This window comes from Lethenteron reissneri, chromosome 57, assembly GCF_015708825.2.
Source record: "Lethenteron reissneri isolate LAM-NWPU_2019-01 chromosome 57, ASM1570882v1, whole genome shotgun sequence".
Taxonomy (NCBI): domain Eukaryota; kingdom Metazoa; phylum Chordata; class Hyperoartia; order Petromyzontiformes; family Petromyzontidae; genus Lethenteron; species Lethenteron reissneri.
Genome location: NC_083835.1, coordinates 8,460,635 through 8,475,274, shown reverse-complemented (window position 1 = coordinate 8,475,274; position 14,640 = coordinate 8,460,635). Strand labels below are relative to the sequence as shown.

Here is a 14,640-nt window from a genome sequence, read left to right as displayed (position 1 = left end):
AGTGCTGTTGGTAGTGAGCGGCGGCAGCGGCTATGAAGACACAGCGCAGTGGAACACACGATGAGGTGGGTGGGGTGGCCAGCAGCATGCCCACGACCGCCTTTGTCTCCCCAGTGGCGATGTTTGCTACACACAGTACCGGGTACTCATTTGAGGCTGAGTTGACGTAGACGAGGCCAAGGACCGGTTCAGATAATAGTCATTTGGTGATGGTGGTGGCCGTGAGCGGGAATCGAACGTGGGTGCCCGGGGTTCATAGTGCAGCGCAGGGTGCTAACTGACGCGCCACCGCTCCCCCAAAGACAATACAAACATTCCCCGGATAGCCTTAATAGACCATTGAGGCAAGTGCTGCTAGCGAGCAGCACCTATAAAGACCGGCAACGGCACACGTAGGGGTGGGTCGCAAGCACCACGCCCGGCCGCCTTTGTCTTCCCGGTGCTGACGTTCATTCCCCGCTCCAGGTGTACTCATTTGAGGCTGAGTCGGTCCGGACAATCGCCACCGGCGTTGCTGGCGGCCGTGAGCGGGAGTCGAACCCGGGTCACCTTGGGGTCGGAGATGTAGCCGAGCAGCATGGCGGCGTGGGTGAGCGCTCGCAGAACCCCAAACGCGAGCGCGGGGACACCTCGGTCGGATGAGAGGCCCGAGTCCCGGCGCGACGGATCTCCTAGCACGTGACCCCTCCTGGTGTGCTCCTTACTACATCAACAACAACATCACCATCATCATTAATCATCGATATCATCAACATTAATGTGACTATCAACATCATTATTAACATCGTCATCAAACACAATCAACATCATCATCAACACCATCAACATTAACACCATCAACATCACTATCACCACCATTAACATCAACAACAACATCATCATTAATATCAATATCATCAATATCACTATCAATTTCACAATCAATATCGTCATCAACACCATCAACACAATCACTATCATCAAAATCATCACCAGTAACATCATAAACATCATCACCAGCAACATCACCACCACCATTAACATCAGCTACACCATCATAAATATCACTTTCAACATCATCAAAACCATCAACATCGCCATCAACAAAATCACCATCCCCATCCCTATCAACATCACCATCAACAACATAAAAATCCACATCATCAGCATGTTTGAAGGCACACAATATCCAGGTAGGTGCTTAGTTTTGGTGGGGCTGATGATAAGACCCCACCTCTAAGTGGCACGCTCCAGGTTCAGCAGCAGCGCCTCCAACTCCTCCTCTGAGTTAGCAATTACCAGATCATCGGCATACATAACGTGGTTGAGCAATAGGGAGCCATCCCTCGACCACACGCGGGCATCGATCAGCCTCCCATTGTATCTGTACCAGATGGAGATTCCTCCAGTACGGCCATGGAAGGCTTCACGAACTACGTAGTGGAAATAGACGTAAAATAATGTGGGAGACAGAGGGCATCCCTGTCGCACTCCAAGATGAACAGGGAATGGCTCCGACTCGCATATTTACCTGGGCCTGCTCACCATCATCATTGTGAGCAGAGAGTCAGGGACTCCGAAAGAACAAAGAACAACTCAGAGCCCAGGCCTATTACTGGTATCATAGGCCTTGACCACATCAATAAGGCAGAGATGCAGGTCTTGTCGGAATTCCCTACACCTCTGCTGTAGCAGATGGACAAAATATATGGCATCTGCACAGAACCACCCTGGCCTGAAACCGCATTGGGGCTCTGCAAGCCTCTCCTCAGCGTGCCTGGCAAGGCGATGTTGAATAATCATTGCCAGGACCTTGCCCGGCACACTGAGGAGTGAGATGCCCCTGTAGTTGTTACAGACTGTGCGGTCCCCCTTCTTAATGAGGGGGACCACAAGGGCATCCTTCCAATCTTGCGGAATCCGTCCAGTGGTCCAGACTATTGCTACGATGTCATGTAGGGCAGTCTGTGCACAAACGCACCCTCCCTCAGCATTTCGCTTGGGAGATCATCTCTGCCCAGTTCGGTCGTGGTGCTGCCGTGGGTTGGGTGTGTGTGTGTGGGTGGGTGTGTGTGTGTGGGTGGGTGTGTGTGGGTGGGTGTGGGAGTGGGTGGGAGAGGGTCGTCGTGGGTGGCTGTGGATCTCACCCGGGCGGGATGGCGGTGAATCCGGCGACGGGCCTGTGGCCCAGTCCGCCGACCGCGACGCCGCACTCGATGCACCGCGCCGTCTGCATGGGCGCCCCGCACTGATTGGGGTCCGGGCGCCCGGCACGGTGGGGACAGAGGCGGCGAGGTCAGCTAAAGCGGGTCACAACGAGCGGCCGTCCTACGGCAGAGGCTGCTACGGCGTCGACAGTGCCGACGAGACGCTGGACGTCGAGAACCGGCCTTTGCCGGCATTGGTTAAGCAATGCCTGACACTGCTGATGAGACCCTGAACGGTGAAAACCGACGCTTGCCTAGAAAACATCTGGCAGCTGCACAAGAATTGTGGTTTCAAGCAACGCCTGACACTGCTCATGATGAGACACTGAATGTCAAAACCGGTTCCTGCCCACACACATCTGGCAGTTCACTTGCAACAAATATGTAAACACAATATATGCATGGTATATATATATATACAATGTAAATATGTAAAAATACATTGTATATACATTGTGTATATGTGTACATTTTGTATACATTATATGTATAAAGTATAAATACGCAATATACACATTATATATAATTTGTATATACATAATGTATGTGTATATACATATTGCGTATACATGTATTGTGTATACAACATATGTATTTACAATATATATGTAGTGGGCTCCACTGAGACTGGAGACATTGTCTTTAGAGGCAACACGGTTTATTGTAAACTTTAACAAGACTCCCCTTAACTCCCACTATCTAGGGAGGTACAGCCTCCAAGCTAGCGTGCCCTCACACCGTGTTAACCCTGGCTCTCAGCCCTCCGGCTAACTGTACCCTAGGGGAGGCTCAACTGACCCGACCCAGCCAAGGTGCGGGTCCTGACCACTGGTCCACGCTCGGCCTCGTCTCTTACAAGGATGTCGGGTCCCAGGGTCCTAGCCTAGCTGTACTTCGGTTCTTCGTCTTCAGAGCACAGCCCCGAGCTGTCCCTGGGGTGCCCCTTTGATACCCACCTCTCGGGGTCTCTCCGCCCCCGGTACCGCCCCCTTTCTGGAACCTTCCAGGGGGCTCTGCAAGAACCCCCGAACCCCTCACCTGAGGTCGGGGGGGGGGGGGAGAACCCAGCCCCTCAATGGTCCGGCTCCCTCTGTCTTTCCACAGCTCAGGGTGGCACCCCCTATGGGCCTGTGCCCGCAACTACAGGTAAGTATACACCGGCCGGTATGTGTTATGTATTTCCGACGCTACATATATATACATACCCATATGCACATATATGTACATATACAATATATATAATGAAGATACTATATACACAATGTGAATATATATAGATTTGTACAATGTATTTGTTTATACATTTGTAGAGAAGTTACCGACGGACGTACTCGGAGACGGAGGTAAGTTAGGGGCTTCCGCCAGGGTTTATTACTCTTGGTCAAAACTACACAGGGTACACAACTCCCAGGGGCTAGGGGTCCTACTCTGAGTCTGGGTCCCTGCCGGCTAGCTCCGGTCTCTCTCTCGTGTCGGATCGTGGAGTCTGCCGACTCCACCGACCGGAGAGAGAAGCACCTCTTCGGCTACCACCGGCTTCTCCCCAGACTCCCTATTTGATCCCTCTCACTATCCCTGGTTCCCTCTTCACCCTGTTTACTATCCCCGTTCCTATAGTGACCCCGCTTACGTTACGGGGTCTCCCTTATATACCCTCGGAGGGGTGATGTCGCGTGCACTGCCCAGCGCGTGCGACCCCACGTCCCGTGAGGTCACCGCACCTGACAGCGCACACGACGCCACCACTCTCCACTACTCCTCTACATCACCCCCCCCTGTGAAAAAAATTCAGCCGACTCGGCTGTAAACAATATAAAAGTAGAGGAGTCCCAGAACCACAAACCAACATATTCACAACCAACCGACAACATCCAGGCAGCATGACAACAATCAATCAAATTTCAAAACTTTGAAACTCTCATCACGCGCTGCCATCAATACAAAGGCGGAATCCCGATGGCCCAGACAACACACACCAACAAACAACAATTGAACAATTGAGCAGCCCAGACAAAACACACCAAAACGGACAATTGGGCAGTCTTAGACAAAACACGCCAACATAACACAATTGAGCGATGAGGGCTGGAGGCCGACGGCAGCGTTTCCACAGGCCATCAACAGAGCGCACGCCTCCCCATGTGGCACGAATCGCCAGGGCAGGCACCGTGCCAGCTAGTGACAGGCCCCGGGAGAGCCGCAGCAGCCCAGCAGCCCAACGCAGCTCCTGCCAGGCGCGCGCCGGCCCGAGCGGCGGCTCCTGCTGCCCATGCCGCGGCAAGATGCAGAGCCGCGGCGTCGGCATGGCAACGCCCAGGCACCGCGAGGTGCGGGGCCGCGTCGTCGCCGGCGGCCCCCACCGCGATCGCTGCAGGTAAAATAGCAGCCTGGTGCGGCGTCGCCGGCGGCAAACCCCGCATGCACAGCGAGGTGCGGTGCCCCGGCGTGACCCTCGGCCCACCCCGCGGCCGCGGCAACTATAGCAGCCGCGGTGGCGGGCGCGCCAAACCCCGCAGGCACGGCGATGCTCGGAACCGCGGCAACTTCCGCGGCGCGGCATCGTGAGGAGCCGCGGCAGCGATGCACGGGGCCACGGCGACACCCGCAGCGTACCCCGCCAGCGCGGCGATGGCCGGAACCACGGCGGCACCCTCGGCAACTCCCGTGGTGCGGCGAGGTGTGGAGCCCCGGACGTACCTGGGGCTCCCCCGGCGGGCGCAGCATGGTGCGGAGCTGTGGCATCGCCGCTGGCAGACCCCGCGCGCGCGGTGTGGCGCGAAGTCGCGGCGGCACCCACGGTGGACAACGGCGTCGCAGTTGCCATGGCAGCCATGGCGCCGACGTGCGGCGTCGCATGAACAATGGCCGCCACCTGCAGCGTCGCAGTTAAAATGGCGGCCGCCTGAGGCGCCCCAACCAACATGGCCGCCGCTGGCGACGTCGCAGGCAAAATAGCCAGCTGGGGCGTCGCGGCGAAGATGGCGGCCGCCTCTCGCGGCGTCCCGGCAGTTGACAGTTGCTCCCATCCCGAGTGCGGACCGGGAGGACCCAACTTCGCCTCCGCGATGTCGAGACGGGCGCAGAGCTGCGCGATCGCCTGCAGGAGCTGCCTCAGCAGGTCTGCAGGGGTGCTCCCTGTCTCCAGCGGTGGTGGCGGCGAGCTGGCACCCCCGCCCGTCGTCTTCTCGGGGCCTGTCACCGGAGCCCCGGACTCCGGGGTCACTGCCGAAGCCTCCTCCCCGCCGTCTTCATCCTCCGATCGTCCCGTCGCTGGGTTCTTGCGCTCCGCTCCCGATGTAAACATTGTAGCAGCAGTGCAGACACTCTGACACCAGTTGTAGAGAAGTTACCGACGGACGTACTCGGAGACGGAGGTAAGTTAGGGGCTTCCGCCAGGGTTTATTACTCTTGGTCAAAACTACACAGGGTACACAACTCCCAGGGGCTAGGGGTCCTACTCTGAGTCTGGGTCCCTGCCGGCTAGCTCCGGTCTCTCTCTCGTGTCGGATCGTGGAGTCTGCCGACTCCACCGACCGGAGAGAGAAGCACCTCTTCGGCTACCACCGGCTTCTCCCCAGACTCCCTATTTGATCCCTCTCACTATCCCTGGTTCCCTCTTCACCCTGTTTACTATCCCCGTTCCTATAGTGACCCCGCTTACGTTACGGGGTCTCCCTTATATACCCTCGGAGGGGTGATGTCGCGTGCACTGCCCAGCGCGTGCGACCCCACGTCCCGTGAGGTCACCGCACCTGACAGCGCACACGACGCCACCACTCTCCACTACTCCTCTACACATTGTACAAATCATTGTATTCGACAAAATGTATAGACATATTTATCGTGTAATGTTATTGCACCGATAAAACTCACCTCTCCCACCACGCACGGGTGCCCGTTCTTACATTCTGCGAAACAAAACAAAAAAACGTTCGAGAAATCAATCACGGATCGTCGTCAATTCCATCGGGTCCAGTTGGTGCTGGCGTTGTGCGTCGTTTCGAACGTCGCACGGGAGGACGACGCCGCTGTTTCACGCGGGACGCACGCAGGAAGGGGTGGCGATGTTGCTGCTGCTGCTGTGGTCTAGCCTAGGGGGGCACCCCCAGCGGCAGCTGTCCCCGTGCGGCACAAGGCGATCGTCACGCTGGTAGTAGGCACCGCTGCTGCTGGGTCACAGACGCAGCCCGTGGCGGTTTCACAGTAGGGGGCCGATGTCGCTGCTGCTGTGTGGTCTAGCCGAGGGCGGCACCCCCAGCGGCAGCTGTAATTGTGTGGCACAAGGCGATCATCACGCAGTATGGCGCCACTGTTAAACCCAACTAATGATCCATGCTGGGTTTAACCAGACTGTATTGTGTGAGGAGCTCACAGAACCTTGAAAGATCTGGACACACTCCAATAAGTGAGCTCCTCTGGCAGGCGAGGCTGCGTTCGCTGGGTCGCATAGCCCAAATGCCCGGCCAACACTTGCCCAAGCAGATTCTGTTTGGCCGGATAGAGCGGGCTAAACGGGCACGACACAGGCCAGAGAACAGATTGAGTGATGTGGTACAGGAGGATGTGTTGCCGAGTGGACCTGCCGATGATTGGTACTAACGGTGTCAAGATCGGCATCTGTGAAGGACGCTACCGGGCAGTTGGAGGCAGTCGCCCTCCAACAAAAGCAGAGGGCAAGAGAAACGATGCTCGCCACAACGAGCGGAGTGCCAGGGGGCTAAAATGCAACGAGTTGGCACAGCAGGTAGCACAGGTGGTGCATCTGCCAGTCATCTCAGTCGGTCAACCCATGGCACCACCTGGGTCTGTTCCCTGATCTCCTGCCAGGAGCGAGCCTTCAACATTTCACGTGACCTCAAGGTGCACCTGGTCTGGCACAAGCGCCGTTGTGATGTCACCGCCACTTGTTGTGGGTTCGCGTGACCAGGTTTGTGACATCCATAAATGGTGTTTTTTGGGGATAGATGGCGTAAATATAAACGCGTCATTAAACCCGCCACCACCCGACACAGCCAATTAGTAAGGGTTGTCAGGTAAACAAAACGTGACAATTCGTTACTAGTACAGCACTAGTGTATAGTGTAGTGTATAGTGTATTGTGTAGTGTAGTGTATAGTGTAGTGTACTAGTACAGCGCACCAGTGTGTTGGGAGAGTAAACCCGCAGTGACATTTATAATTAGAGTATGACGTTTTCTGCGGTAATTACAACCATCATCATCAGGCGACAGCCATCTAACCCAAAAAACAACAACCCTATTATGGTTTAACATTGGTCGCAAAAGCCTATGTTTGTGTAATGTTACTGAGACCGGATGCAGGCTTGGGGTTTGTCTTACTTTCCGCGGCGCCGAGCCACCCCGAGAGCACACGGTGACTCACAGTGGATGCACACCGTTTGACGCGCGAGTCCTCAAATGGTGCGTTATAACGGAACGCGTTTTATTGTCAGAAAGGTAAAAGAAATTCTTAAAATGTATTTTTCCAGTATTCATATCTCTTTCCCTGTGTTTATTAACAATTAATATATTGCTGTATTTCAAATTATAGCTGTGTTTTTGGCAGAGGTGTGGACTCGAGTCATGTGACTTGGACTCGAGTCAGACTCGAGTCATGAATTTGATGACTTCAGACTCGACTTGGACTTGCATAACAATGACTTTGTCCCACCTCTGAGGTGTGGACTCGAGTCATGTGACTTGGACTCGAGTCAGACTCGAGTCATGAATTTGATGACTTCAGACTCGACTTGGACTTGCATAACAATGACTTTGTCCCACCTCTGGTTTTTGGTCTGGCCAAAAGTCAAACAAAGTGATAAATAAACATGGTATGCCGGCTGCGCCATGTGTTAACAACTACGAGCGATGGACACCAGCAGCGGGAGTGATGCAGTGACAGACAAACTATGAATCTTGATTTGAAGTTTTCGTAACTGCAAGAATCCATACTCTCTGGTTCTTTCGGTAAAGTCACGTAGGTAGAAAAAAATAACAGATCACGACGTTTCGATCGCCACGCAAGCAACCGTCTTCAGGCAGAAAAAAAGAGGAACAGAGATACTACATCTCTTCCTCTTTTTCTGCCTGAAGACGATTGTTTGCATTGCGGTCGAAACGTCGTGATCTATAATTTTTTCTACCTACATGACTTTACCGAAAGAACGAAAGAGTATAGACAAACTATGCTTTCGCCCTTATAGGGACCCATCAGCAGCATGTAGCCAGCAATTGATCGGCGGTTGATCGGCAGTTGATCGGCGGCGACGGCGAGGCTGGCGCGCGATTCACTCACCGTACCACCGCGTGAACTCGAAGTTCCCGCTGCCGAGCTCCATGGTGCGGGCCTGGTCCCGAATGTCGTCGGGCATCGTGGCCAGAAGCGAGTCCTGTGGAGCGGGGCCCAATGGTCGTGACCTTCCCTCAGGGGGGGGTTTAAGATCGGAGGCACGGGCAGCGCCAACACGCGACGCGACGAGGGCTGGCTCGGGTGTCGCTGCGCTAACGGTTGTGAGCCATGGGGGGTGGGGGGGGTCTCTGAGCCCCTATGTATCTCTATGGGTCTATGTATCTCTATGCGGGTTCCCTATGTATCTCTATGGGGGAGCCTCTATGTATCTCGATGGGTCCCTATCAATCTCAATGGGTCTAAATGTATCTCTATGAGTTTCTATGGGTTTACTGTGCGCTCCACTCTGTGTAGGGTGCCTTTAATATGCCTCTGTGAGTCTCTGTGGGTCTCTATGGATCTCAATGGGTCTCTACGTATCTCGATGGGTCTCTATGTATCTATTTGGGTCTCTATGTATCTCTGTGAGTCTCTAAATATCTCTGTAGGTGTCTGTGGGTCTCTATACATTTCTATGAGTCTCTGTATATATGTGGGTCTCTATGGGTTTACTGTGATGTCCTCAGTGTGAGTTGCATGTCCACAGTCGCACTGCCGTGGCTTGTCTATTATGGGTCTCTATGTATCTCGATGGGTCTCTATGCGTTTATACGTGTCTCTGTGTATGGCTACAGTCACACGACTGCCGCTTGTCTTTAATGTGTCTCTGTGAGTCTCTGTGTATCTCTATGGGTCTTCTATGAGTCGTTGCATCTCGATGGGTCTTCTATGAGTCTCTGCGAGTCTTTGTGGGTTCACTAAACGGTCCATAGTTCGGGTTGTATGGCCACAGTGGAACCACTGTGGCTGTGTTTTAAATGTCCCATTCATGAAGGAGATGTGGGTGCAGCATCGGTCTGGTGATGATGGTGTTCTGGTTGTGAGCGAGTGGGTGCCTGGGTGAGTGAGTGAGTTAATGGTTACACCAGTGTCTTGGAGGAGGGAGGGAGGAGGGACAAGGAGGGAGGAGGAGGGAGGAAGGGGAGGAGGGAGGAGGAGGAGGAGTGAGGAGGGAGGAGGAGGGGAGGAGGGGGCAGGAGAAGGGGAGCAGGCAGGAGGATGGGAGGAGCAGGAGAAGGAGGAGGGAGGAGGAGGCAGTAGGGGGAGCCAGAGGAAGGAGGAGGGATAGGAGGGGAAGGAGGACCAATAACCACTCGACTCAGCTCGTCCAATTCTGGGCCACCTGCAAGGCGCGGGGGTCTCTGGCGAGGCGGCGCAGCGGAGCCAGCAGGCGGCTCGCGGGCCTGGCCCGGAGCACGGCGTCCAGGTGGGCCAACGTCTCCAGGAGCGAGCGGCGGGGATCGGCCGCCGCCAGCGGCCCCGCGAACGAGTCCCGCACCAGAGACCGGCACAGGTCGTGCAGCGGGGGGGACGCTCGGAGGAGGTGGCAGTGGGTGGAGAATTCTCGGAGCTGAGAGGCGGTGGCGGAGGCAGGTGGTGGGGGGGGGGGGGGGGGGGCGGAGGCGAGAGAGCAGGCCCGGATTAAGCTAGTGCGGGGCCTGTAGCATATGTTAAAAAGGGGCTCTAAATTATGAAGAAAAAAAAACGGAAATATTAAAACACAAATCTTATACTTACATAGTAAAGTAATTGTTTTTTTTTCATTTGCTATACAGCCGTATCATTTGACAAATCGCTAACCGTAAACACCCGGTCGTGCATAAAAGTTGAAGGCGGTATAGTAATATAGTAATAGAGCAAGTGTAGAATCGCTGAACCGGAATTGATAGCTTGAAAGCGTTTAGCGCGGGGCCCTTCAAAGTGCGGGACCCGTAGCATGTTTAGCTACTTTTGCCACGAGGATAATCGGGCTATGCGAGAGGGAGGATTGGGGATTGGGCGTAAGGAGGTGAATATGGTATTGCTATTTTACACGATTTTCTTACACGCTTGGACATCATTACAACATCGGCCACTTTGTTGAGTTATAATTTGCCATGGACAGGTCGCTTCTGGAAAAGAGCGACCCAGCTCAGTGGGTTCTTAGCTGGTAAAATAAAGATAGTTTAGCTTCGTTTAGCTTATCAAGGACCACCGTCTCGTATTCTTGAAATAAAGGTTTGTTTGAACGAATTTGGTTCTTCTTGTTATTTTGTTTGCCAACTCCTGGACTACGGCCTTGGAAGTGCACATCACGCGAGAAACGTGGATTCCAAATGCAAGCTCGGGCAAGGGAGCAATCCAACAACAAAATGACAACAAAACAACAACAACACAAAAAAGAGACAACAACAGCAGAACAACAACACAACAACAAATCAACAGCACAACAACAAAACAGCAAAACAACAGCAAAAACAACACACCAACACAACAATCCAAGCCATGAGCACGAGCATGAGTTATGGTCCCGAAGAGTGAGAGAGTTAAGTGCCTTGGTGGCCGTGTTTTGGAAGGTCTGCGGCCCACAAGGCAGTTCCTCAGGGCTTCGGGTTCAATTGACCAGTGCCGGATGATCCTTGTAGCAAAAGTAGCTACATCTGTAGTAGCTACGGGGCCCGCACTTTCAAGGGCCCCGCGCTAAACACTTTCAAGCTATCAATTCCGGTTCAGAGATTCTGCACTTGCTCTATTACTATTGTACTATACCGCCTTCAACTTTTATGCACGACCGGGTGTTTAAGGTCAGCGATTTGTCGTATTATCTGGCTGTAAAGCAAATGAAAAAATACAATTATTTTACTGTGCAAGCAAAAAATGTGCGTTTTTTATTTTACGCGTTTTTTTTTTAATTTAGAGCCCCTTTACAACATATGCTACAGGCCTCGCACTAGCTTCATCCAGCACTGCAACTGCCCCCACCCCCCAACACTCCATCCCCCACCCACCCCCAGCTCCTCACCTGATTGGCCACTCGCTCCTGGGAGGTGGACGTCAGCTCCCGGTACACGGCCAGCACCAGCAGCACCTGCCGCTCGGCATTGTGGGCACCTGACGCCTGTCGGAAGGGAAGGGGACCGTAGGGTCAGCGGGGGGGGGAGGGGCAGAGGCGGCCGCGGAGGCCACGTGCTGGCTCCAGAGGTCAGGGGTCACTGCTGAGCCGGCACTGCTGCTGAGATCCTGAGTTCCAATCCGAGTAAATTCTCTTTCCTCTCGATCGACTCAGACCATCGGCTTACTGTCTGTAAGATGCGCCTGCCATTACTTCCACTCCGGTGGTGGGTGTTCAGCTGGGACCCAATTCAAACCCACAGTGGCCTGGTCTCAGCCAGCTGACGAAAGTCGCAAGGGAGAATTTAATCATCGCTTGCAGCTGGGGTTGGGATCGTCCACCACCCCCGCCCCTACTGATGCCGAGGAGAAATTGGCAAGGTTGACGACTGTGGCTCATGCAACTGCAATGGCTGCTTTGGGTACACGGTCCAAACCTCCCCAGAGACCCTGGCTGACAGAGGAGGTGTTCAGGCTGGCTGAGAAAAAGTGACAGGCCCACTCTCATTGCCTGTAGCATCCCACGTCCGAGAATGAGGAGGCTTACTGCAACCTTTGATTGGAGGATAGGAGGGCCGTGCGGCGCTGCAAGTATGGGTGGTGGTCGCGGATTGCTGAGGAGATGGAATCTGCCGAATCTTCGACCTCCAGGAACAGGTTTGCAGATTTCCTGAGCATTTGTGTGACGTCTTGGGGAAGGGGAATCCCTCATGGGGCAAAGTGGGGATGACTCTCGTGAGGCTGCGGTTCCTCAAATATTGGAAGAAGTCACCCACTGTGGGTGGCGGCCTCAAGTACCATCTGTTGAGGAAGGACGGAAGGCGATCCAGAGTATGAGACCAGGAATATCGCTGGGCTAAGGGAGGTTGGCGTTTGTGTGCAGACTGCCCTATATGACACCAATATAAATGTCTGGAGCACTGGACGGGTTTTGCAGGATTGGAAAGATGCCCTTTTGCCCGCCCTCTTTAAAAGGGGGACTGCACAGACTGTAACAACTAGGGGGGCATCCTCCTCCTCAGCTCAGTCCTGCAAAGATGCCGTTTGCTACAGCATGGGTGAAGGGAATTCTAACAATACCCACATCTCTCTTTATTGACCTGGCCAAGGCCTATGATACCATCGACAAATCAGGGCTCTGGGTTGTTCTCTGTGCTTTCCAGGTCCCTGACTATCTTGCTCACAATCATTATAGACCATCATGATGGTGGGCAGACCCCGGGTAAAGCTAAGTGGCCTGGAGTCAGAGCCATTCGTGTTCAACTTGGGGTGCGACAGGGATGTCAGCTGGTGCCCTATTTATTTAACATCTATTTCGATCACGTAGTTTGAGAAGCCTTCCATGGCTGTACCAGAGGAATCTCCATCTGGTACAAATACAATGGGAGGCTGATCGATGCCCGGATGCAGTCAAGGGATGGCTCTCTATGGCTCAACCATGTAATGTATGCCGATGATCTGGTAATTGCTGCTCACTCAGAGGAGGAGCTTCTACTGAACCTGGCGCGTGACACTGAGAGGTGGGGCCTTACCATCATCCCCACCAAAACTAAGCACTTTGCTGGGAATTTTGTACCATCGGACACTCCACCCACACAACTCCCAATTGGTGATAGGGCAGTTGTGGAGAGAGTGGAGAGTTTCCCATACCTGGGCAGTGTGCTCATGACCGGCTCCGGTTTAACAGCAGAGGTCTCACTCCAAATCAGTCGAGCGGCATTATCTTTTCATCGGTTGCATAATGCTGTGTGGAAGCTACCTGGTCTATCGCTCCGCACGAAGGTTCAGGTCATCTCGGCCACGGTCATTCCCTCCCTTCTCTATGCTTGCGAAACGTGGACCCCCCCTAATGGAACATCCTCGCCAGTTAGAAACATTTAGGCTGGCCTGCCAACGATCCATCCTGGGTTTAACCAGGCTGGATTGTGTGAGGAGCTCACAAATCCTTGAATGATCTGGACAAAGTCTCATCGGTGAGCTCTGCCTGATGGCAAGGCTGCGTTGGCTGGATCATGTAGCCAGCATGTCCAGTCACCACATGCCTAAACAGCTTTAGTTTGGCCGGATTGAGGGGGCTAAACGGGCGCAGAATTGGCTAGAGACGAGATGGAGTGATGTGGTACAGGAGGATGTGGAGCTGAGTGGACTTGCCAATGACTGGTACCAACGGTGTCAAGATCGGCCTCTGTGGAGGAGGCTCGTGAATGATGCTACTTGGCAACGGAGGGGGGAGGAGTGACGCTCACAACAACGAGCGGAGCGCCGGGTGGCTAAAGCACAGCAAGTTGGCACAGTAGGGGGCACAGGTGGTGCATCAGCCAGTCGTCTCAGTCAGTCGGCCTGTGGACCCTAGGTCTGCCCCGTGACCTGCCAGCAGGCGTTCGACACTTCACGTGGCCTCAACGTGCACATAGCCTGGCACAAGCGTCATGGTGACGTCACCGCACTTAGTGGTAAATGGCGGTTGTTGTTGGTGATGTGGTTAATGATGGTGATGATGACGATAATGACAGTAATGATGATGGTGATGATGGTGATGACGGTGGTGTGATGGTGATGACAGTGGTGATGACGATGGTAATGACTGTGATGATGGTAGTGATGATGACGATGGTGATAATAGTGATGATGACGATGATGACAGTAATGATGACGGTGATGACAGTGATGATGGTTGTAATGATGGTAATGATGGCGATGAGAGTGATAATGAGGGTAATGACGGTGATGATGATGATGATGGTGTTGATGATAGTGATGAACCTGTGGGTTGAATGAGCTGAAGTCAGAATCGATGATCGCTTTGCCGAGTGCTGAACGAGTCGTCCGATAGTCCACGCCACAGGCCAGGAACCAGTCTATCCGTGGCTCCAGTTCCTCCTGCACACACACACACAGACAAAGATCCCCCGGGTAGCCTTCAACAGACCGTTGGGGCAAGTGCTGTTAGTGAGCAGCAGCACGAGGAGAAGGTCACGGGGACAGACCGAGGTCCCATTGGTTGACCGACTGAGATGACTGGCCGATATACACTCACACACACGGATCCACACACTCACAAACTCACGTGCACTCACAACATCGCCCTCGCGACATCACACACACAGAGAACACAGTGATACATTAACGGACACACT

General features: G+C 53.8%; 1 protein-coding gene across 1 annotated transcript in view; it reads right to left on the bottom strand.

Annotated features, from left to right (window-relative positions):
* LOC133357228 (E3 ubiquitin-protein ligase RNF213-like) overlaps positions 1-14,640 on the bottom strand; it is an 86,873-nt gene that overhangs the window by 17,737 nt on the left and 54,496 nt on the right. The window contains exons 30-36 of the mRNA XM_061575057.1: positions 14,267-14,383; positions 11,415-11,510; positions 9,756-9,983; positions 8,480-8,573; positions 6,060-6,094; positions 2,127-2,227; positions 550-703 (exon numbers count right to left, since the gene is read on the bottom strand). Of these exons, the coding sequence (XP_061431041.1) occupies positions 550-703; positions 2,127-2,227; positions 6,060-6,094; positions 8,480-8,573; positions 9,756-9,983; positions 11,415-11,510; positions 14,267-14,383 (825 nt within the window). The remainder of the gene's footprint in view (positions 1-549; positions 704-2,126; positions 2,228-6,059; positions 6,095-8,479; positions 8,574-9,755; positions 9,984-11,414; positions 11,511-14,266; positions 14,384-14,640) is intronic.